The sequence below is a fragment of the Embiotoca jacksoni genome, unplaced genomic scaffold (assembly GCF_022577435.1).
Source record: "Embiotoca jacksoni isolate LCO1_2020_lvr unplaced genomic scaffold, fEmbJac1.0.p SCAF_21, whole genome shotgun sequence".
Taxonomy (NCBI): Eukaryota; Metazoa; Chordata; class Actinopteri; family Embiotocidae; genus Embiotoca; species Embiotoca jacksoni.
The window spans coordinates 3916204-3941060 of NW_027185352.1; the positions used below are offsets into that span (position 1 = coordinate 3916204).

Consider the following 24857-nt stretch of genomic DNA (forward strand, 5'->3'; position numbering starts at 1 on the left):
AAAGTACAAAACCTCTCCTGGCATGACCCAGGACAGAGTCAGATGAGCAAAGGAGAAGTTCAGACGAAGACTTAAGTGTGACTGAAACATTTTTGAGTCACTGTAAGGGCAGCAGGAAAGCTTTTTTTTCTTGTTTGTTTTTTTAGGCTTCCTGCTTGGTCTTCCTCTTGAGGCGCAGCCTCTCTTGATGCACGTTAAAGCAGAAAAATTATAAAACCTTCGTTGTTGTTTTTTATTTGTTCAAAGATGTTTTGAAAGGACAAAAAACAAAAACATTTGGTAGGCTACTCTACAATACAAACTAAATTGTGTGACAATGGGAGTCAGTGTGAAACTGAATACATACGTTAATCGCCTTCATCTATACCTCCCTCACAGAGTAAAAGTCGTTTTACTTGTTTCACCGGGGAGGAGCGTGCGGAATAAGCGCGTGCACGCTGTGGTTTTAATGATGAGCGGTCGATAGAGACAGCTCAACAGTTACTGGATTATGAGCGAGCACATAGTGCGGCACCGAAAACCACCATTTTTCTTTCAGCAAGTTGAGGGACCGAACTGATATTTGTGTCCTTTGCGAAAGCAACACAAACACGCACACAGCGTCTTATCAGAGCAGAGATTTAGAAAACAAAGATATTGTCAGCAGTCAAGTCGTGCAGGCGGTCAGAAGCTGACAGGTCAGCCTCGCACGGGACATCTCTGACGAATAACTTCTGAGCAAAAGCATCTTTTTTTTTTCAGGTGAGTGAAGTAAAGGCTGCTATAGCCAACCGTTAAAATGCTCCTGAATGGGAAGTCTCCAGCCAGGCGGGAGAAGGGCATCATTAAATCTTTTAACCTTTTTGGAATTGAGGTGCTGTTGCCATCATAATGTGTCTCTGTCATAGTCCGTGTTCTGAGCTGTGGGGGCAAAGACACGCGCTCAGTCTGTAAAATGTAAATATCTTCGTTTAATTCTCAGTAGGACTATATTATATACTTGAATGAATATGACCACAGTAGGTTTAACGTTTTCAGCGGTTAAACGTAGCTTCTGAAGCTCTTCAATAATCTGAAGCAATTGTGTAAGAAGTCTGTTGTAGCTACACAGAAAACGAAATACCTTGACTTATTGATGATAAAGACATAATAATAATAATCATCATTATTATTATTATTATTATTATTATAAATAAAAATGAATTTATTACACTCAGAACGAATGCAGCTTTCACTGAACAAAATATTCGTTTTAAGCAGCAACAAACACACTTTGCCCATTTTTTTTTTTTTGCTGCATTTAAAATTGCTTATTGAAATATCTTTTACTTTAAATTACTGAATGAATAAGACATTTTAGAGATTGCTGTACAGTATGAAAGGCTCGTAAACTTCCGTGTCAGCTCAAATTAAACTGTTGCGACATTTAACAATAATATGATGGAGGAAATACGAGTGAGTCACGCTGCACCTTACAGCCGTTTTATTGAGCGTACAGAATTTGTGTAAATGGTCTGATCCACTTGAACTTTACTGTAATGCAAGACAAATACTTTGTTTTAAGTTACATCGAATATATAAACCTTTCAACCCTGTTTAACCTGTTGTCTTTTCTGTTTTCCCACACATAATTCGAGCCATCTACAACTAATGATTACCGAATTTCTGACGATTTTATTGTTAAATGGTTTTGGACCTTTTTTTGCGCAAAAGTTCAGATATTCCACAGATGTGCACGTGCCAGTGTTACACAAAAACGTGGAATACAGATGTTGATTTTGATCAAGCAACGCCACATGGAATACTTGCTCACGAGGGTTTTAGCCCCGTGCGTGCTCTGTGCACATCACTGTGCGGCACTCTGTTTGCGTGCATGAGGAGAAGTCTCGTGAACGTTTGATCTTTTTGAGCTTTATGATCTCATATTTTAATGTATATTAAAATCATTTAATGTATATCCAAAATATGAACTGCAATAACTTGGTGATTATAAATGTTATTAATTTTTTTTTGGCATTATTAGGCCTCCTGCCTATACTCCCTGCAGGATGAGCACCAGAAGAGCCAGATAGAGAGCTATCATCGTGGCGTTTTAGTAGGCGGGGTGTCTCTATAAAATTGAAGTCATGAGACTCAAGAGCTCTAAACCAATTAACTCACGACTACATGTGCGACGCCTGTTAAAAAGTATTTCACAGGAGTGTATAATAAAGATAATTGTGTGATAAAGAGCGCTCAGTCTTCGTACTCAGACTTACAATAGTGAATCAGATGGATTCTCCTGTGGTTCTGCAGTTCCGTGCTCTTGTTTTCAATATGGAAATAATTTTGAGGAGACAAAGTTGTCTCAGTCCAGCTGAAGTGGCCTGAATTGTAGAAGCCCTACTGGGATTTCTTTAGAAATGTCTCAACTGCCACTCTGTGAACATATTACTATCATTTTGAATGTTACAGTTGCTTATGTACTTAATTATTGCAAATAACAGACACAACTCGTGACAAATATAAAATAGAGGTGGTTGTTTTGTTTTGAGTTTTTTCTTTTCCTACTGAAATAAAAATGTCTTAAAAGTAAGTTTCCCTCAGCTATAGTTGATAGATAAATCACAGACCTTTAGGCTGTTGATTTATTAAACTTACTTTATTATCTTTGTTAATAAGAGACGAACATGTATTCATACAGTTATGATAGTTCTTTTAAGGAGGCAAAAACATGCCAATTTAATTTATTAATGTCAATTTAAATTAAATTAGCTTTCTGGTGAATGAACATGGTTAACTGTAACTGTAGCTAACCCCACATGATATAATATGGGGGTAATATCATGTTTACACTGAATATTGGATAATATAGGCCCAGTGTCACTCAGACAAGTACTCACTGTGTTTTAAACATCTACATTCATTCTATTTCTTTATTGAGGAAAGATAAAAAGCTGAGGATGTCCCCCTGAGTAGCAGAGGGTGAGTGGTAACATAAGGGAAGTAACTATACTGTAGCAGCAAAATTAATCATCGCCTTGTATATATATAATAACCTGTGTGCTATTATGTAACTGAGGTTGGCCCACTCATCCCACTGATAAAACATTAAGTTTATAGAGATAAACGGTGGTATGCATCAAGGACATTCTATTGTTTAGTCCTGACATAAGGAACACCTCCAACCCCAGGAACCAGTTGTTCCTGCTACATGTTGATCATATCTGACTCTCTGTCTCACCATATTCAGCCAAGGACACATTGTGTTACTATAATTGAGCTCGTGTGAGAGTACAGATAGAGGGGTGGAGCAAACTGGCATCTACATGTTGTGTCTTCTCTCCTCGGCCGAGCTGCTGCCAATAAACATAATGGCGTTGACACCCAAAATGGTCTCCTCTGCCCTCTCCACCTCTGCTCCACGATTTCCATCACAGTATGTATCATAAAAGCGCAGTGAAGTATATTACATTCATCGTTAAGTTGCATTGAATGGATAGTGTTGTGTTGGTTTGGTTAATTCTGTAAGGTTAGAGAGACTTCACGTGTTCAGATTTGCATATACCCGACAGAGCAGGCTATCTCTGAGTGGTGCTGTTCAAGTTAAGAGAAAGAAAGAGCGATATCACAAAGGCAACACAAAATCAAAATAACATGTAGTGGTCGTGTAGTGTAGTGGTAGACTAGTGTAGTGGTAGAATACTTTCTAAAAAAAAAAAAAATTCCCCTCGGGGATTAATAAAGTGAATACCTACCTATCTACCTACCTTTGAGGTAGAAAATATCACATTGTAACAAGACAATTGTGGTGAGCTGCTCTGGTTCAAACCGGTTTGTCCAAGTCTGTCACTGCTGCAAAGTGTGTGATAAAGAGCGCTCAATCTTCATACTCAGACTTACAATAGTGAATCAGATGGATTCTCCTGTGGTTCTGCAGTTCCGTGCTCTTGTTTTCAATATGGAAATAATTTTGAGGAGACAAAGTTGTCTCAGTCCAGCTGAAGTGGCCTGAATTGTAGAAGCCCTACTGGGATTTCTTTAGAAATGTCTCAACTGCCACTCTGTGAACATATTACTATCATTTTGAATGTTACAGTTGCTTATGTACTTAATTATTGCAAATAACAGACACAACTCGTGACAAATATAAAATAGAGGTGGTTGTTTTGTTTTGAGTTTTTTCTTTTCCTACTGAAATAAAAATGTCTTAAAAGTAAGTTTCCCTCAGCTATAGTTGATAGATAAATCACAGACCTTTAGGCTGTTGATTTATTAAACTTACTTTATTATCTTTGTTAATAAGAGACGAACATGTATTCATACAGTTATGATAGTTCTTTTAAGGAGGCAAAAACATGCCAATTTAATTTATTAATGTCAATTTAAATTAAATTAGCTTTCTGGTGAATGAACATGGTTAACTGTAACTGTAGCTAACCCCACATGATATAATATGGGGGTAATATCATGTTTACACTGAATATTGGATAATATAGGCCCAGTGTCACTCAGACAAGTACTCACTATGTTTTAAACATCTACATTCATTCTATTTCTTTATTGAGGAAAGATAAAAAGCTGAGGATGTCCCCCTGAGTAGCAGAGGGTGAGTGGTAACATAAGGGAAGTAACTATACTGTAGCAGCAAAATTAATCATCGCCTTGTATATATATAATAACCTGTGTGCTATTATGTAACTGAGGTTGGCCCACTCATCCCACTGATAAAACATTAAGTTTATAGAGATAAACGGTGGTATGCATCAAGGACATTCTATTGTTTAGTCCTGACATAAGGAACACCTCCAACCCCAGGAACTAGTTGTTCCTGCTACATGTTGATCATATCTGACTCTCTGTCTCACCATATTCAGCCAAGGACACATTGTGTTACTATAATTGAGCTCGTGTGAGAGTACAGATAGAGGGGTGGAGCAAACTGGCATCTACATGTTGTGTCTTCTCTCCTCGGCCGAGCTGCTGCCAATAAACATAATGGCGTTGACACCCAAAATGGTCTCCTCTGCCCTCTCCACCTCTGCTCCACGATTTCCATCACAATATGTATCATAAAAGCGCAGTGAAGTATATTACATTCATCGTTAAGTTGCATTGAATGGATAGTGTTGTGTTGGTTTGGTTAATTCTGTAAGGTTAGAGAGACTTCACGTGTTCAGATTTGCATATACCCGACAGAGCAGGCTATCTCTGAGTGGTGCTGTTCAAGTTAAGAGAAAGAAAGAGCGATTAATTTATTAACGCCAATTTAAATGAAATTAGTTTTATATATACTGTACATTGCATTAGAAAAAGTAGATGTAGTCTTTTAGTTTACTTTTTAATTATTTTGTATTCCTTGTGTTACAGATTGAAACTTTTCTGTTAACAATAACAGTAAGTTATACTATGTATAATAGTACACTAGTGGAAGTAATACCGGTAACTTAAAAATAATGAGTAATGGCTACAACAACGATAAAAATAGATTTTATCGCTCTGAAAGTTGTGAGCCAGATACACAGGCTCAGATTAATTCAATAAACAAATCATGACATTTCTCGATCTTCATCAAGCAAATAGCAAAATTAACAAACAACCAGGTTTTTAAGGTTTAAGTTCTCAAGAACTGACGCTTTCAAATTGCAAATGAGTCTTACAAGAATACACCAGTTCCCTAAAGTTCTGACCAAAAACCAGCGCTTAGATATGTGAAGATACAGCGTGTCAAAAGTCTGCAGAGATGGACATGAAGCTTGTTTGCAGTCAATAAAGCTCATTTGACTCCGTCCCACAATCGTCACGACTAACAAGGAAAATTCAGCCTTTTAATTCAATTCAATTCAACTTTATTTATATAGCGCCAAATCACAACATAGGTTATTTCATGGCACTTAACACATTAAAGTCCTTACAGCAAGATTTTACAATATTATACAGAGAAACCCAACAATTCAACAATTCCCACATAAGCTAGGAGGGAAAAAAAACTCCTCTTTAAGGGAGAAAAACCTCCAACAGAGGGAAGAAAAACTCCCTCTTAACAGGAAGAAACCTCCGACAGAACCAGGATCAGAGGTGGGCGGCCATCTGCCTCGACTGGTTGGGGTGAGAGGAGAGCAGAGAGAGAAAAGGATAGCATAGATACAAGACATGAACTGTTGGTGGAGACAACGAGCGAAAATGTAAACCGCACAACACAAGAACAGAAAAATTAATTTTACTCTTCACAGTCATGCTTCATGTGACAAGTCACAACCAAGTCAAAACGACATGAATTGTTTTGTTTCATTTCATAAAGGTACAAAAATACATGTATGGTTTCATAGATTTACATCAACAATATGTCACTTTTAATTCATATATAAAAATACAAACCTAATTTACAGTTACAGTACAAATGTATTTTTGATTGTATCATTTTGCCACTTAATTCATCTTAAGACTGAACTTCTCTTTGATCTGGTGTTTGATATTCAGGTAAAATGACCTCTCAAAGAGCGACGGTGGTGCTTTCACTGGATGCTGAAGCCGTGGGCTCGCTCAAAGAAGGAGTCAATTTCAAGAAAAACCCAGAGGACGCTAAATGTTACATCATATACAAGAGCAACGATGGCCTTAAAGCATGCAGAAACCAATGCAAACACCAGGGGGGGTTGTTCATTAAAGACATTGAAGATCTGGATGGCAGGTGAGAGCAGTCTGGCAGAAACAGACAACATAGATTATTGTTTGTCGGTCAAACTTTTCAATAGAGTTGTCTTGCTGCTGTGTTCCCACAGGACTGTTAAATGCACTAAACACAACTGGAAGTTAAACGTGTCAAACATGAAATATATGAATCCACCAGACAGCTTCCTGCAGGACGAGCTCGGTAAGTTGTGTCTTCACCCTGATCTATATTTAGTTTACCACAGCAATGTTTTAAATGGGCCCTCCTCCGAATTCACATGTTGCTAGAATAGTTTATAGTGAAGGAAATCATTATTTGATCCCTTGCCGATTTTGTAAGTTTGCCCACTGACAAAGAAATGAACGGCCTATAATTGTAATGGTAGGTTCATTTTAAAAGAGAGACAAAATATCAAAAACGTTTTTTTTTTCCAGAAAATCACATCATATAAAAGTTATAAATTGATTTGCATTTGATTATGGGAAATAAGTAGTTGATCCCCTGGCAAAACATGACCCTACTCGGTGGAGAAAGCGTTGTTGGCGAGCACAGAGGTCAGACGTTTCTTGTAGTTGGTCACCAGGTTTGAACATCTCAGGAGGGATTTTGGTCCACTCCTCTTTGCTCACTCCTCTTTGCAGAACTAAACTGGTGGAGAACCCCTATAAATGAATAGTCTGACAACTTGGGCCAGAAACTCTTGGCAAGAAAGCAAATATCCGTATTTCTCACAATGTCGAGCTGTTCCTTGAAACTGATATGTTTTGTATAACATCGATGGATCACACACTGCAACTTGCTGCATAGGTGCTGTTCCTGGATAATACAACTTAATAACTCCGAGTTCAGCTATCTGCTCTGTCCTGAGGGGTGTACGATGAAGCAAAGTTCAACATACCCAGGGTTTCTCTGTCTGAGCTGCTCAGTAACTCTCAGTCAGAGATAAGCTGTTCCACGACGGTGGTTATCAACCCGTCTGTTAACTCAGACTTTCTTCTTTTGGCTCTGAGCGCGTTCACGAAAAAAGAAGAGGTGTTTGTAGCATCTGACCAATCACAAACATGGACAAGAGTACAGACAGCACAGCCACATAATTTACAAATGAGGAGAAAATTAAAATTTTAGTAAAATATGAAGTCTTATAATATCGCCTGCACTAGCGCACAGGAAGACTTTAATTACATGTGTATTTCTTTAAATAAATGACTTTACTCTTAACATACTCTAATCCACTTGTCTCGATTCATAGCATACCCATCTGGTTCACCTACATACGATACGCACGACAGAGAATGAAAAGTACATTTGAATGTGATCGAGAGACACACAAAAGAAAACTTCCTGCAGAACAAACAAGCAGACACACTTTTGTATTTGCCCAACAAGAGACTGATACGCATGTTCCCACTTAACTGTAACTATCAAATAGATTAGTTTCAATGCATTTGTCAACAAAAGGCATAACAGTAATAAAATCAATAAACTCTAAAAATCAATTATGAATAAAACATACAAGGTTATTTATTTGTATACCACAAGATATACAAATGAATACTTATTTATTTAGGTTATTTATTTGTATACCTGATGGTATACAAATAAATAATTATTTATTTAGGTTATGTATTTGTATATCCCAGGGTATACAAATAAATAACCTGCATAATAAACGTAAAGAGGCATGCTTCCACAGTATGAAATGCATTTATTCAAAAGCGATATGACATGGCAGTGTTATCTTTATGTGTAGAGCATGAACACATCTAGTTCTCAGGGGGCTCAGTGGGCTCGGGCTGCACCATTGGCCAGCAATCGTTTAGATTATATACTGTGGCTCTTGCTGTGTGCGTTGTTGATGGGCAGATTATAACAACAGACCAAACTCAATATAAACCACTCGTGCGGGATGACTGCAGAAATGAGCCAGAGAGTTCTCATCGGCATATCCAGCTCTCATGATGAAGGCTAAAACGAGGCCAATTTACACAAATTGAACAAGACTGGCCTGACATGATAGTCTAATGTAATCAGAAATATCCAGTCTCCTCTGCCTTTCTCATCTATCCTTCTTTCACTGTTATTTGGGTTCTCCTTTCATTTTCTACATTAACAGATGCATTTTAGCTACAAAGAATCAATAGTAATCAGCTTCCTAGCGGAAATGGGACATTGCCTATTAGCTTGACTTGTTTTTCATATGTATCATCATAAACTTAAGGCAGTACTTGTAATCAAATGCCATGATGACTTAAAGCCCCCAAAATCTTTCGACCTCTATAACATTTTAGAATTAAATATGAATGACTTCGTAAGCAACAACCAAAGGTAATGTTGAGAAAAAACCAAACCTCCTTAAATATTTTACATCAAGAGTGTTACTCTTTAAAACAAGGCTTATCTGCTACACCAGAGTACCACGAAGTGAGATTAGTGGGTTAGCGAGGTATGTTGAGACTAAAGGCAGGGCTGTCAATGTCACAAAGCTGGCTCTCTTTTAAGATGGCTAGGTCACCATGGTAACTTATACTGCAATCCTAACCTGGCCAGATCACCATGGTAGGTTATGTTGAAGATACCAGATGAAAATGTACAAAACAACCAATCAATTCTCTGAAAAATGTCATCACCAATTGAAGAAGATCCCGTGGAGCTCAGTGCACGGAGGGAGACAGTCCTCTGTGGAGTGAGACAGACAGTCCTCTGTGGAGTGAGACAGACAGTCATCTGTGGAGTAAGACAGACAGTCCTCTGGGGAGTGACACAGACAGTCCACTGTGGAGTGAGACAGACAGTCATCTGTGGAGTGAGACAGACAGTCCACTGTGGAGTGAGACAGACAGTCCTCTGCGGAGTGAAACATTCCTCTTTAGAGCGAGACAGACAGTCCTCTGTAGAGTGAGACAGACAGTCCACTGTGGAGGTCAGAGTGTTCACAGGCTGACAAACCTCTCTGGCTTTCTCCGGTGGTTTTTATGAGGTGCAGATTTATTTTGTTGTGTTTTTTTACTGATATCATTCTACAACAGAGACTGACTGAAGCACAAAGGCATTGCACTTGTACTTATAAGATATACAGTGGGTACGGAAAGTATTCAGACCCCTTTACATTTTTCACTCTTTGTTTCATTGCAGCCATTTTCTAAAATCAAAAAAGTTCATTTTATTTCTCATTAATGTACACTCAGCACCCCATCTTGACAGAAAAAAACAGAAATGTAGAAATTTGTGCAAATTTATTAAAAAAGAAAAACTGAACTATCACATGGTCATAAGTATTCAGACCCTTTGCTGTGACACTCATATTTAACTCACATGCTGTCCATTTCTTCTGATCCTCCTTGATTGTTCTACTCCTTCATTGGAGTCCAACTGTGTTTAATTAAACTGATTGGACTTGATTAGGAAAGGCACACACCTATCTATATAAGACCTTACAGCTCACAGTGCATGTCAGAGCAAATGAGAATCATGAGGTCGAAGGAACTGTCCAAGGAGCTCAGAGATAGAATTGTGGCAAGGCACAGATCTGGCCAAGGTTACAAAATAATTTCTGCAGCACTCAAGGTTCCTAAGAGCACAGTGGCCTCCATAATCCTTAAATGGAAGAAGTTTGGGACGACCAGAACTCTTCCTAGACCTGGCCGTCCAGCCAAACTGAGCAATCGTGGGAGAAGAGCCTTGGTGAGAGAGGTAAAGAAGAACCCAAAGATCACTGTGGCTGAGCTCCAGAGATGCAGTAGGGAGATGGGAGAAAGTTCCACAAAGTCAACTATCACTGCAGCCCTCCACCAGTCGGGGCTTTATGGCAGAGTGGCCCGACGGAAGCCTCTCCTCAGTGCAAGACATATGAAAGCCCGCATAGAGTTTGCCAAAAAACACATGAAGGACTCCCAGACTATGAGAAATAAGATTCTCTGGTCTGATGAGACCAAGATTGAACTTTTTGGCATTAATTCTAAACGGTATGTGTGGAGAAAACCAGGCACTGCTCATCACCTGCCCAATACAATCCCAACAGTGAAACACGGTGGTGGCAGCATCATGCTGTGGGGGTGTTTTTCAGCTGCAGGGACAGGACGACTGGTTGCAATTGAAGGAAAGATGAATGCGGCCAAGTACAGAGATATCCTGGAAGAAAACCTCTTCCAGAGTGCTCTGGACCTCAGACTGGGCCGAAGGTTCACCTTCCAACAAGACAATGACCCAAAGCACACAGCTAAAATAACAAAGGAGTGGCTTCGGAACAACTCTGTGACCATTCTTGACTGGCCCAGCCAGAGCCCTGACCTAAACCCAATTGAGCATCTCTGGAGAGACCTGAAAATGGCTGTCCACCAACGTTCACCATCCAACCTGACAGAACTGGAGAGGATCTGCAAGGAAGAATGGCAGAGGATCCCCAAATCCAGGTGTGAAAAGCTTGTTGCATCATTCCCAAGAAGACTCATGGCTGTACTAGCTCAAAAGGGTGCTTCTACTCAATACTGAGCAAAGGGTCTGAATACTTATGACCATGTGATATTTCAGTTTTTCTTTTTTAATAAATTTGCACAAATTTCTACATTTCTGTTTTTTTCTGTCAAGATGGGGTGCTGAGTGTACATTAATGAGAAATAAAATGAACTTTTTTGATTTTAGCAAATGGCTGCAATGAAACAAAGAGTGAAAAATGTAAAGGGGTCTGAATACTTTCCGTACCCACTGTATGACAGTAAACCTACCTACTGCTTTGAAATATATTTTTTATATTTATTTCTTATTTGCGCCGCAGTCTGTTTGACACCTCTGAGGCTGCAGCTGAAAGGATAAGACTAAAATGTTCACGTCATGAGAATGCATCAAAGAATACATTCATTTGATTAAAAGGTTTAATTAAATCTTCAAGTCCCCTTTATGGTAAGGTGATATTATACGTTTTTCAACTGCGGCTACACATTCACACAGTCAGCAATTTTTTTGTAGGCTACATCCCTCCATCATTCAGCTGCTGCAGCTGTGCTGCTTTTAGTTGGAATATGTTCAACTTTATATTTTTCCAAAATTATAATCTGCTCCTCGTTTGTGGTTCTGCTGTCAGTTCACTTGTCCATGTTTGTGATTGGTCAGGTGCTACAAACACCTCCCCTTTTACTTAAACTCACTCATTGCCTGAAGTAGAAAGCCTGAGTTAACAAATAAAGTTGATAACCACCATTGTGATACCGATTAAAGTTTCCGCCTGTTGAGAAGCTCAGACAGAGAAAGTCTGGGTATGTTGAACTTTCTTTGTACTACACTCCTCAGGGCTATGTATGAAGTTTCATGTTTTCTTTTTGAGCTGTTATTGTCATTATCATGTTAAAAACAGTTGAAGAGATTGTGGGTGTGTAATCTCAGTCATGTCATGGCATGTCATTTTAATTAGTGTCTTCTCCCAGCAGCAGCAGGCAGCAGTTTTCACAGCTAATTTCCAAGCAGACAATAAACTATGCAGATTTGATATTTCCTGACTGGAAATACATGAGATCACCTTTTTCCAACTGAAGCTCACCCACTAATGGGAAGAAGACACAAGAAATATGGTACTTCTTGATGAGCTGGAGTAACATTTGTGTTCATGAAGGTGACAATTCATTGGTCTATAAGAGGCTTACAGAAAAAAAAACTGGTTTTGAGAGGCTATAAATATGGAGGTTACAACTGCTGGAGAACAACATTTTAGGGTATTAAGGGAAAATTATACAGCAGTACAGTATTGTGTACTTATTTACATTTGTTATGTAGACTGTAAGTGTGTAAAACAGAGTCTCTTCAATGGGGGCAATAAGAAACAGTTTGTAAAAAACTCAAAGCAAACAAAACTATACTTCATGGTTCTTATCTCCACTTGCTACGAAGGTTCATTCATAAAACCCTCTCGAAAGATCCAGGACAGTAAAGATTTCTGCAAACACTAATGTTGATGCAGAATGATCACACAGAGAACACCTGTTGTCACTCACCAGTATTAAAGAGAAGAAAAGAAATAAAGCAAACAAACCAGATGAGTAAATTGGATATAATTCGAGCTTTACCCCGAACAAGGTCACCTTACTTTTGTATACACCGTGGACCGGGGGCCAGTCAGTCACAGGGCCAACAGAAAGACATTAACACTCGCAGTCAGACTGAATTCCAGTTCAGAATAAACACTTAGCCTGACACGCATATCTTTGGACTGTGTTCATTAAAACTTCACACATAAAGGCCACAGATGAAGTCCAAACCCAGAACCTTTTTTTTCCTTTAATGAAACAGTGCTAATCACTGCACCACTGTGCCGCCCTAAATCAGTAAACAGATATAAAAATATATTGATTAAAAGGGAAATCCTGCAGTAAATGTAGATATGATATGCTAATAGTTTTGGTTCAGTATGTAAAGCACTACAAAAGTGGAGCTGTGACCGATTTCTCTGCATCTCTTAAGGATATAACCAACTAAACCTGAGTGTTTTGTCACACACACAGAGGTCGAGATCTCGGATGATGGGGGGCTTCAGTTGTTGGAGCTGAAACCCATTGATCCCTGGCTCGCGGACCCTCGGGAGCCTCTGGAGCTCCAGGAAGGAGAAGTGAAAGTTTGTATTTTGCTATTACAATTTGAGCAAGAACAGGTCATAAGAATGCTCATTCTTTTTCTGACACTTTTAGTTTATGGACGTTTTCAAAGACTGTGATGGAAATCGTGGCGATGAGGTGAAGAAGGCAGAGGAGACCGTTTTGGGTGTGTAAGACAACCCTGACAGTAGCACAAGCTGGTTAAATTTGACCTATTTAATTTAATCAATCATCAAGCATTTTCTTAGGCATAATGTAGGTGTCACTTTATAGACATTTTATATCGGCAGAAATATTTATTTTGAGCCGATGTCAATAGTTATTATTCAAGTCATGTGTTCCTGGATGATATATATATATATATATATATATATATATGTATCCTCATTGGGACCACAGCTGCCTCTGTTCACAGTTTAATAGCGTTGTCAGATCTGTTTTTGCACACAGAATCATGACGGTAATAATGTGACGCCTGTAAAGCTGAACTTTTCTCCCAGGTGGCCTACATCACCCACGCCTGCATGGAGCTGCAGCTCGGACAGAGGCGCTTCATGTTCGACCCCTGGTTGAAGGGTCCTGCGTTTGCCAGGGGCTGGTGGCTTCTCCACGAGCCTCCGCCAGACTCCCTGGACAGACTGTGTGCTGCAGATCTCATCTACATTAGCCATATGCACTCAGACCACCTCAGGTAAACTCTGCCACTGTTGTTAAATCAAAGAAAAACATGCCATGTATTCTACCTTACAAAGGATGAGGGCAGGGACACTGAAGATGAGGAAAAAAAGGGCTTTCAGCTTGGAAGTCCTTAACCAAATTGTACAGTAACCTTCATATTTTGCCCTATTATGAATAATTGTCACAGACCTCACATCACATTAAAAAAAAAAAACATTTCATATACTGCACTCAATATTTGAAGCGTCTTAATGACTCAGAGACAACACGGTATCAATAAACAAAATGTTTTCTCATCTCTTCTTCAGCTTCTCTATTTGTAGCCTATCACACAACTAGTTTGATAAATGAATTATTTCCATTAAAATGTGCGATTTAAAGTTTGAGTTTAACTTAAAATAAACTTAAAAGGGTGTCAACATGCAGACAGTTTGCAAAATAATTTAAACTGAGGATTTGACCTGTACTGTATCTTTTGTAGTTTCCCAACACTGAAAGTCTTGTCAGAGAGGAGGCCGGATGTCCCCATATATGTTGGTGACACATTGAGACCAGTCTTTTGGTCGGTGAAGTGATGAAACTCTATTTAACCCATCACAACAATTCATTTCAAACCCAATTTTTTTGTGTGCATTACTCCATTATTTGCATTCCCTTCTCTCTGCTGGCATGCAACAGGTATTTGCAGCAAAGTCAAGTCAAGCTGACCAATATCAACGTCATTCCTTTTGGTGTCTGGCAAAATGTAAGTCACTACTTCAAACATCTGGTCAAAAGGAGCAGTTCCATTGTCAAGTAAAATTTTGTATTTATGATATGATTTTTGAAATAATGGTCTCACTCAGATTGACGATCACCTGAGATTCATGATCCTCATGGACGGTGTACATCCTGAAATGGACACCTGCATCATTGTTGACTATAAAGGTGCACATTTTTCAGTCATTTTCATATTGTAAATACAATCACTAAATTTGAGAAAAAGGTAAATGTGATTAGATTGTTAAAATCTGTTTTCAGGTCACATGATCCTCAACACCGTGGACTGCACCAGGCCAAATGGGGGCAGGCTTCCACAAAACGTGGATTTGATGTTGAGCGACTTTGCTGGGGGGGCATCGGGATTCCCCATGACCTTCTACGGGGGGAAATACAATGGTGGGGCTCACTGCACTGATCTGAACTTTCACTTCACTGCACAGCACAGAATAATGAAATAATAAATAATAACCTCACAACATAGGCACAGCAGTGAGTGCAACAGCTGTCTGCAGTAATAAATAGAATGACACCATGTAGGCAGCATGCAGTGGTTTAAGGTTAGTTGCTGCAGTATGAGCACACAATCTCTATAATCCAATGTAGACAGTGCAGTAGAGTGTATAATGGTTGTTTTTATGTTTTCAAAAGATAAAACAGGCTCTCTTTTCATGTAAGAAATCAATTTGAGATTTTTTTTTTAGGTTTTACATGTGTGCTGAACATTACGGTTTTTTTTATTGGCTGTCTAGCTAAAATTCCAGATGCTGCACTTAATTAATTTAATCTCTTTTTAAAACATGGATTAAATTGAACATCCATGGCATGTGCTGTTGTAAAATGCACACATTCTTTCTTTTTGGAGTTTATAACAAGTTTTGAATTAAACAGGGAGACCTGAAAGTAAAATGGGCATTACCATGCTGATATGGAAAGTGAATTATTCATCCCATCCATCCATTATCTATACCTCACATTGGGCGAAGGCAGGGTACACCCTGGACAGGTTGCCAGTCCATCACAGGGCCACATAGAGACAGACAGAAACAAAGACCATTCATGCTCTCATTCACACCTAAGGGCAATTTGAAGAACCACCAATTAACCTGAGGTGCATGTTTTTGGATGGTGGGAGGAAGCCGGAGTACCCGGAGAGAACCTACGCAGGCACAGGGAGAACATGCAAACTCCACACAGAAAGGCCCAGGCCCAGATTTGAACCCAGAACCTTTTTACTGTGAGGTGACAATGCTAATCACAGCACCATCGTGCTGCCCCTTTATTCATGTACAGAGTAAACAACAGTTGGCCAAATATTAATTGATTGAGTGTGGCACACCTTAATAAACCATGTGGGGACTTAATTTGAAACCATCAACCTGAACTGCTTGAACTCTGTTCGATAGATAAGACTTGAACCAGTTGTAAAAACAAATTAACAAATGACTCAATGGTTTTACACGGTCAATGGTGCAAACACTGCTGACATAAAGCAAATGGTGTTTATCTGTTCAAAGATTCCTGGAAGGCTCAGTTTATCAAGAATGAAAGGAAGAAGCTGCTGAATTACAAAGCTCTGCTGGTGAAATCCCTGCAGCCGAAGATCTACTGTCCATTCGCTGGCTACTTTGTGGAGGCTCATCCATCAGACAGGTAGAGTTTGAACAGACTTGTAAATTACAGAAAAGGATAAAAGGGTTTGAATAGCCTTTATAGCTCCCTGACATCAGATGCAGCTGATGTGTTTAACTCAGTTTCAGAACTGGTTTGTGTGGTGGAGAATTCAATGTCTTTACTCTGGTTTAAAGAAACAGCAAAGACTTAAAGTCTTTAAGATGATTTAACAAAGGTTCGAAGGCAATACAAAGTCACACTTGCAAGTATGGATCAGTGCAATGTTCAAACTGACTGACAGAGGAATAGAAAACAGAATTTAATTTATACCTCTGTGTGAATAGTCCACATGACTAGACAAACGGAAAATAAACTTTCATTTCAACAGAAACAGGATGTATCTGCACTTCTGGCCTGAGTGAAAGGTGTCTCAGGGCCATAAACTTAATCATATCTGTGTTATGGTTAGGTATGTGTAGTTGCAACTGTGTATTGTGCAAAATGAGGTCAAGCGTGCGGAGGCAGCTGTACGTGTGGAAGATGAGCATGAACAGTATATCAGTTATAGGTTATAGCCACGGTTATAGGTCATTTACACTTAGAGTTTGGAGCTGATATTTTATACCTGGAGATTAATCAACAATATAGTTAAGAATAACTGTTACATTTAAACAGTAACTACATGTGAAAATCTGTCCTATCCTTTTTGAGTCCTTCTAAACGTTTCCGTTTGTCCTTGTCTCTTCTGTGTATGTGTGTAAAGGTACATGAAGGATACAAATGTCAAAAATACTGCAGAGGACCTCAGTGCGCTCATCAATGAGCTTGCGCCAAACATCTTGACATGGACACCCAAGCCCGGTGCTGTGCTGGACCTCGGCCTCGCCCTGAGAGACCACACTAACAGGTTGACAACAGTTCAAGCACTGTGTGTGTTTTATCCCTTGTCTAAATATGACAAAGTGAAAAGACTGTTGATTCAGATATTACAAATTAGACAAATCACAAAACTTACAAGCTGAGGATTTCTCCACTGGCTTCAAAAGCAAAACCACAACAGCTAAAGTGTTAGAAGTATTGTTGTCCAGAGAGAAGGTGTCGGTCTTCTTCCAGTCAGAATAGAACATAGAACATCTGGGTGTTTATAACATAGATTTGGGTAAATGAAAGCACAGTGGTGTGAAAAAGTGTTTGCCCACTTCCTGATTTATTTTTTTGCATGTTTGCAAAAAATCCAAACCCACATGGCCCTGTGTGAAAAAGTGTTTGCCCCATAAACCTAATAACTGGTTGGGCCACCCTTAGCAACAACAACTGCAATCAAGCGTTTGCGATAACTTGCAATGAGTCTTTTACAGCTGTGGAGGAATTTTGGCCCACTCATCTTTACAGAGTTGTTGTAATTCAGCCACATTGGAGGGTTTTCTAGCACCAACCACCTTTTCAAGGTCATGCCACAGCATCTCATAGGATTCAGGTCAGGACTTTAACTAGGCCACTCCAAAGTCTTCATTTTGTTTTTCTTCAGCCATTCAGAGGTGGACTTGCTGCTGTGTTTTGGATCATTGTCCTGCTGCAGAACCCAAGTTGGCTTCAGCTTGAGGTCACGAACAGATGGCCGGACATTCTCCTTCAGGATCTTTTGGTAGACAGTAGAATTCATGGTTCCATTGATCACAGCAAGTCTTCCAGGTCCTGAAGCAGCAAAACAGCCCCAGACCATCACACTACCACCACCATATTTTACTGTTGGTATGATGTTCTTGTTCTGAAATGCAGTGTTACTTTTACGCCAGATGTAACGGGACACACACCTTCCAAAAAGTTCAACTTTTGTCTTGTCAGTCCACAGAGTATTTTTTCAAAAGTCTTGGGGATCATCAAGATGTTTTCTGGCAAAAATGAGACGAGCCTCAATGTTATTTTTGCTCAGTGGTGGTTTTGGTCTTGGAACTCTGCCATGCAGCCATTTTTGCCCGGTCTCTTTCTTATGGTGGAGTCATGAACACTGACCTTAACTGAGGCAAGTGAGGCCTGCAGTTCTTTGGATGTTGTCGTGGGGTCTTTTGTGACCTCTCGGATGAGTCGTTGCTGCGCTCTTGGGGTAATTTTGGTCGGCCAGCCACTCCTGGGAAGGTTCACCGCTGTTCCATGTTTTCTCCATTTGTGAATAATGGCTCTCACTGTGGTTCGCTGGAGTCCCAAAGCTTTACAAATGGCTTTTATATACAAAACACCGGTTTCATAGTGATACAGCAACACTCGGTGATGACTAGAACTCACTTGTCGAAATGAATGCTGTCACCGGCAGGTTTTGAGCCCATCCCAATTTGTTTTCTTAGAGCCCATCTGCTAAAAAACCCATTTCATTGGCATTATGCTGCTCTCCAAGGGGTGGTTACAGATGTATCTATGACAGCAAAATGTCCCATAGCTCTGATTCACTTCATTTCAAATCCTGCTTTCAGTGGAGGTGATGACATACGTTTATAATATTTCTTCAAAGGTACATGCAGACCTAAATTTCAAAATGAAAATGCACTTTCTGGAGCCCTGTTAACATACAGAGCCAAAGGTTTACAGGTACCCACACTTTCTTCTTAATATAATTTTGATTGAGGTTGATTTTTGTTTTTATGGAACTTTTTCTTCATTAAGTCTTCTTTTGATTGTTGAAAGGAAACATTTTCATCTACATCCTGAGAAGCATTCATGACTTGCTGTACAGTCATAAAGGTTTTTTTTACGATGCAAATTTCTGTCTGCTCAGCCACAAGGCTTGTAGTCTTCGGCCTACCAATTCTTTTACCGCGTAAATGAACCCTAATTTATTTTGTTGTATTTTGGTAAACCCACTACCTTTTGTTATCGCTAGATTTTTCTTCCTTACTTGCACGGTCACCTTGTTACTCCTCAAACTGACAGACAACCGTCGAAATAGGAACTCTCAACTCTCAGTCAATGCTGAGCAAAGTGAGATCTTTTTTGTGTGTGAACTAATACTGAAACACGCAGCTGCCCAAGAAACAGTAGTAGCCATCCAATTCCTTTTTAACCCTTGAAATTGTGCTACTATCTGGAATAGGAATAATGGCCAAATTATGAAAGAAAGAACCAAATTGTAATAAACAGAAATGATCATTTAAACCGCAAAGGATGACCTCCAAGTTCTAAGTTTAATATTTATTTTTCTACTTCCTTTTCCACAATCAACCATAGTGAGGCCATTACTAACCCCCCAGCCAATACAAAAATCTACAAGGACAGCTGGGAGTTCGACTTGTACGTGGATGAACTAAACAGCGCCATCAGCAGTGAGATATTTAAACATCAAAGCTGGATCCAGTTTTATTACACCTGGGCAGGCTTTCGAAACTACAACCTGGTTGTGCGGGTAAATATAGACCGTCTCTGTTCTGCTGCAACAGCTACCGCAGAAACTGTTGGCTCTTCCTTGGCATAAACTTTCCTGAATGCTGCAGCCTAATGTCTGACATTTGGTGGCATGCACTTTGTTCTTGTGCTTTCTTTTCTATTTTAGAGTTGCAGTGTGAAAACGTCTTGGTATACTGTAGGTCTGTGGTACTGTGCCTCACTCCCACCCTCTCCCTGTCACTTCTACTTTCTAAAAATGGAAAAGGGTCAAACTGCAAAATAGGAATCCAAAAGATATGCAGTGTTTCAAATCATTTCTTCCCTTAATACTCTTACATATAGTTCACTGTTAGTACACTTACTTGCGGTGCTTGAATTTCGACAGGGTCGCGCTGTCTCAAATCACACACTGCTGTTCTGCACTTAACAAAAAATAGCCATAACATTTGAATGCATCACCCAGCAACATGTCTGCCGGCTACATTACTTAGGGATATCATATTACTGATGGCTTCTATCCAACAGTGGTATAGTGATACTTCATGAAAAATAAACACTTTTGTGTGGATTTGTATAACTTGCATTTGTACTGTGTAGTACAGTGTTCCTCAACAGTTGCAGCTTTCTCAGGTGTTGCAGTTTTGCAAACTTTAAGATAGTGGTTCCTTCCTTGTAGCCACAAAGGTGACCGCTAAGGGTGAAACATGTCCAGCGTTTCATACTCAATTTGTGGACCATTTTAGCTATGAAAAATCTTTAGTCTTGATATTTTTTTAGCCTTTGCAATTTTAGATTTGAATATAATAGAGGAGAAGCTGTGAACAACACAAGAATGACTATGAAGAAGTCGTCCCTGTATTCATGGTATTTTTATTGGGATGGCAATATAGGTGTAGACATTCAAACAATATAAATAAATTTAGACGTGAAATGACACATTTTCCTCTGTTGCACTGCAAGCCAATCAGTGTCAAGTATAAGGAGGTGATGATGACAGGACGCAGGTCTGTCATACAAGGTTTGGTAGTGCGCTCTCAAAATTGTATTGTGAAACCGAAACTAACCGTAACAGATGGACACAATGAAACTGGTGACGGACATGGTCCAGACACTCAGGTGTGAGAACATCCCAAGATTTAACAGCCATGCTGGCTGATGTCTGTAGCCGCACTGAAAGACTCAAGTACTTTGAGTTAAACACGAATAAAAGCATGCTAAATGGCAATGCTAACATGAGAATGTTTACCTTTGTCTCCTTCTTAGCTTAGCATGCTAACATTTAGTAATACTAAACATAATGTAGGTTGACAGTAATTCATTATATAGGTAATTGGTGATTAAAGTATGGGACAAATGGATTGAATTTAAAAGTAAATGAACCATGCAAATCTGGTCTTATTAAAGGCTGCATGTGTAAAAAGCAGCAGCGTCATTCAGCTCAACAGATACCACGACTGCCAGGACAGGCAGCCTGCAGGTCATTTCATGAAACGTTGAGATTTAAAAAGATGGTACTCTGCTCTGTTTCCTCATCATCTCTTTCCCTTTCTTTTAGTTTTGAGTGATTCCCGCTGGTTGCTTTCTCTCAAAAGCTGTTCCTTCTGGTGTTAAACGATTCTCTCTTCCCTCTTGTAGCTGCTTCGTGTAAGTGGATGTATATTTGATAAAATGCAAATGTCTTGACATTTAGGTCATTGAAACAGATGACAACTTTGAATCCCTCACTGGCGGCTATGACTATCTGGTGGACTTTTTGGATCTGTCATTTCCCACCACGAGGCCTGACAGAGAGCACTCCTATGTGGAGGTAAGTCCTCGTGACTAAAGAGGAGAGGGACCATCCAGCTTATTATCAGTGCACAGTTTAAAAGAAAGCATCCGTGATGGTATGAGGGTGCATTAGTGCACATGGCATGGGTAGCTCACACATCTGGGAAGAAACCATCAATACTGAATGATAAATACGGGTTTCGGAGCAACATATGCTGCCATCCAGACAATGTCTCCTTCAGGGAAAGCCTTGCTTATTTCAGCCAGACAATACCAACCTGTTTTCTGCATGTATTACAACAGCATGGCTCCATAGTAGAAGAGTCCAGATGCTAAACTTCTTGAAATGAAAAATACAACAAGAGAACCTGAACTGTTAAGAACCTGAAATCGTTTATCAAGCAAGAATGGGACAACATTTCATTTTCAAAACCCCAGCAACTGGTCTCCTCAGTTCCCAAACATTTACAGTGTTGTTAAACAAGGTGATGCAACACATAAACATGCTCCTGTCACAACTTTTTTGAAACGTGTTGCTGCCATCAAATTCAAAATGAGCAGATTATTTTCAAAAAAACAATATCTCAGTTTCAACAATGTTGTCTTTGGTCAATTTTCAATTAAAATTATAGGTTTACATGATTTTCAAATCAACGCATTCTGTTTTTGTTTTCATTTTATTCAGCGTCAACTTTTTTTGAAAATGGCGTGGTACTACTGTGGATAACACTTTCCAAGCTGATTGAATATGCGCCTTCAGTATTAAGAAATGTAGGTGCTATACTCCTAAGTATATGTACAGAACTGCAACTGCAGTGCACAGCAAACATACAATAATTTAAAGTAATTGTTTTGGCAACAAATTTCAAATAGCCAGTTAGCCATAAGCCTGCACACTGCAGACAAATTAGAGATGCCGAGATCACCAAGTGGTTGTTGGTAGGCCACTTAAGGTGCAGCGGTATACCAGTCTCTTTCAGTGGTATATTAGTCGCTTTCAGTGGTATATTAGTCTCTTTCAGTGGTATATTAGTCTCTTTCAGTGGTATATTAGTCTCTTTCAGTGGTATAGCAGTCCTATGTAGCTTTTTGCGTTGACAGGGTAATAAACCCTAAAGTTTCTTGGTCTCCTTCTTCAAGATTAAAAACAGGATTGGGGTGATGAGGTACGTGGTGCTGCACGGCCGTCTCTGGGATGACCTGTACATCGGCTTTCAGAACCGCATCAGCCGAGACCCGGACATCTACCACCACAAGTAACCACACAATCTTGGCAGCACAATGCACTCAGGCTTTACTTTTGCTCTGATTCATTGTGGTACACAACGTGTGTTGGTCATGGTTTGGCCTTTCATCTGTTCTGTTGGTCTTCAGGTTCTGGAACCACTTCCAGACAGAGCTACCAGTTTGCAGGCCAGACTGGGACTGGCTCCTGCAGCGGGTGACCCCCGTCCAGGAGGACACGCCACAGGACAACTCTTGGATAGGGAACTACTGCGTAGTGTTATGAATTAGGATTATGGATTTATGAAGAACAATTGATTGACTCATTTCCTCATTTTTCATTGTTTTAAGTAACTCCAATTGGGTATGACACTACTGTATTTTAATAACACTGTGAAGTGATAAAGCAGCTGAAGGGTCAGAAAAAGACACATAAGATAAGAAACTAGTTCCTCTGTTGGTCTTCAGGTTCTGGAACCACTTCCAGCCATCAAAAATAAAGTCAGAGCGATTAGTCAGCATTTTTTGCGCAAATAAACTCAGACCCATTTTTGGTTTGATTGAAGTCAGTGTTGTGGTTCACTTAACCTGTGATTTGAGAAAAAAAAAGTGCCCCTGTGTCTTAAGCAAGACACTGAACCCTAAGTTGCTACTGAAGGCAGATGAGCACATTGCACAGCAGATACTGTATGTCACCATTGTTGTTTGAGTATGTGTGGGCTATCTTCTTCTTTTTCTTCTTCTTCTCTGATTTGATTTCATAACTGTTTTAAATGATGATAATAATAATAATGAAAAATAAATAAATAAATCCTCCTGCCTAGTCCTGTTTCTTTAAGAAAACAGAATAGTGCCCTGCAGCACTCATGCCATTCTTCATTCATTGCAAGAATTCCCTCCAAACTCCATCTCCGTCCCAACTGACAAATTTTCTCCTTCAAAATGTTCCTGTCTGTATTGTGTCTACTACACTTTAGAACAACATGCTCCACATCTTCAGCAACATTACAAATAATGCACTTATCTGAGGCGATTTTTGCCATTAAATACAGAGTTGAGTTTAGTCCTGTATGCCCGAATCTTAGCCTTGAAGATATGACGTCCTCTCTTCTATACTTCCCTATAGAAATGTCTTCCTTTGTTGTCCCACTTCTTCTGCCATAAATCCCGTACTGCCTCTCTTATCAATGATTTAGCCTCCCCCTTTCCAAAAGGAATATTCAATATCTATCTCATCTTTTAGTTGTAGTGCTCTCTTTGCGGTCATATCCGCCTTCTCATTGCCCTTCACACCTACATGAGCAGGAACCCAGCAAAAATGTACATTTATTCCAAGTCTTTGAAGTCTCAACATTATCGGAGATACAGTATTTCCATCAATAAATCCTCTCTTATTGTTTGTTTTGACTTCAAGCTGTTTAAAGCTGCAGCAGAATCTGAACAGATGACCCCTCTCTCAGGCCTGACCTCTTCTACCTATTGTAGTCCAAAGATTATTGCAACGATTTCAGCTGTAAAAACAGACAATCTGTCATTAATTTGTTTGCTTATGATCACATAAAATGCTGGTATGAGTACCCTTGATCCTACGTGTCAACTCCCTGTGTCTTTAGTTCCATCAGTATAAATAGACATATACAGTATTTATAATAATTATTGTTGATATATATTTTTGAGTCTGATATCCAATAACATTCAAATTTATTTCCATCCATTTTTTCTTCTTTTCCACGAGTGTTAAATCCACATTGTTTACTGGTAATATCCAAGGGGAAAATTTACCCACATTACACTCCAACCTGTTTACACCGTATTCTTTGGCTATTGTACTAATAGTCCAACCAAATCCTTTACCTTTAAATTGGGTGTATTCCCAACAATCACACAGCACATTTGATGCAGGAAGTTCCTCTCCAGATCGCTTTAGCTTCACCCAATATGCCAGAGCTAGTTTTGAGAGTCTTAAGCTTAATGGTAATTTGTCAACTTCCACCAGCAATGCATTGTTTGGGATGGATTTAATTGCCCCCAAGTCTTAGAGCGCTGGACTGAATTGTGTCTAATGTTTCTAATGTACTCCTGGCTGCTGCTCCACACACCATACACCCATAATCTATACACAATCGTATAATGGCCCTATAGATATCCAGTAGTGACCGTTTATCTGCTCCCCATTCATAACCAGAAACTGATCTCATAATATTGAGCATCTTTTTACATTTAGTTTC

General features: G+C 39.4%; 1 protein-coding gene across 2 annotated transcripts; it reads left to right on the forward strand.

The window, feature by feature from the left end:
* Positions 1 to 467: 467 nt before the first annotated feature.
* cmah (cytidine monophospho-N-acetylneuraminic acid hydroxylase) lies at positions 468 to 23445 on the forward strand. Of its 2 annotated transcripts, none has more exons than XM_069156467.1 (15): positions 468 to 741; positions 6439 to 6649; positions 6741 to 6832; positions 13120 to 13229; positions 13710 to 13900; positions 14369 to 14449; positions 14566 to 14632; positions 14733 to 14814; positions 14908 to 15045; positions 16164 to 16299; positions 17024 to 17188; positions 19480 to 19654; positions 21326 to 21442; positions 22546 to 22661; positions 22780 to 23445. In XM_069156467.1, the coding sequence occupies exons 2-15, from the start codon at positions 6444 to 6446 to the stop codon at positions 22913 to 22915; spliced, it is 1812 nt and encodes a 603-aa protein (XP_069012568.1). In that variant the 5' UTR covers positions 468 to 741; positions 6439 to 6443; the 3' UTR covers positions 22916 to 23445. The 2 variants fall into 2 exon arrangements, with proteins under 2 accessions (XP_069012568.1, XP_069012569.1); XM_069156468.1 differs by having other exon boundaries at positions 17024 to 17167.
* The last annotated feature ends 1412 nt before the right edge of the window (positions 23446 to 24857 follow it).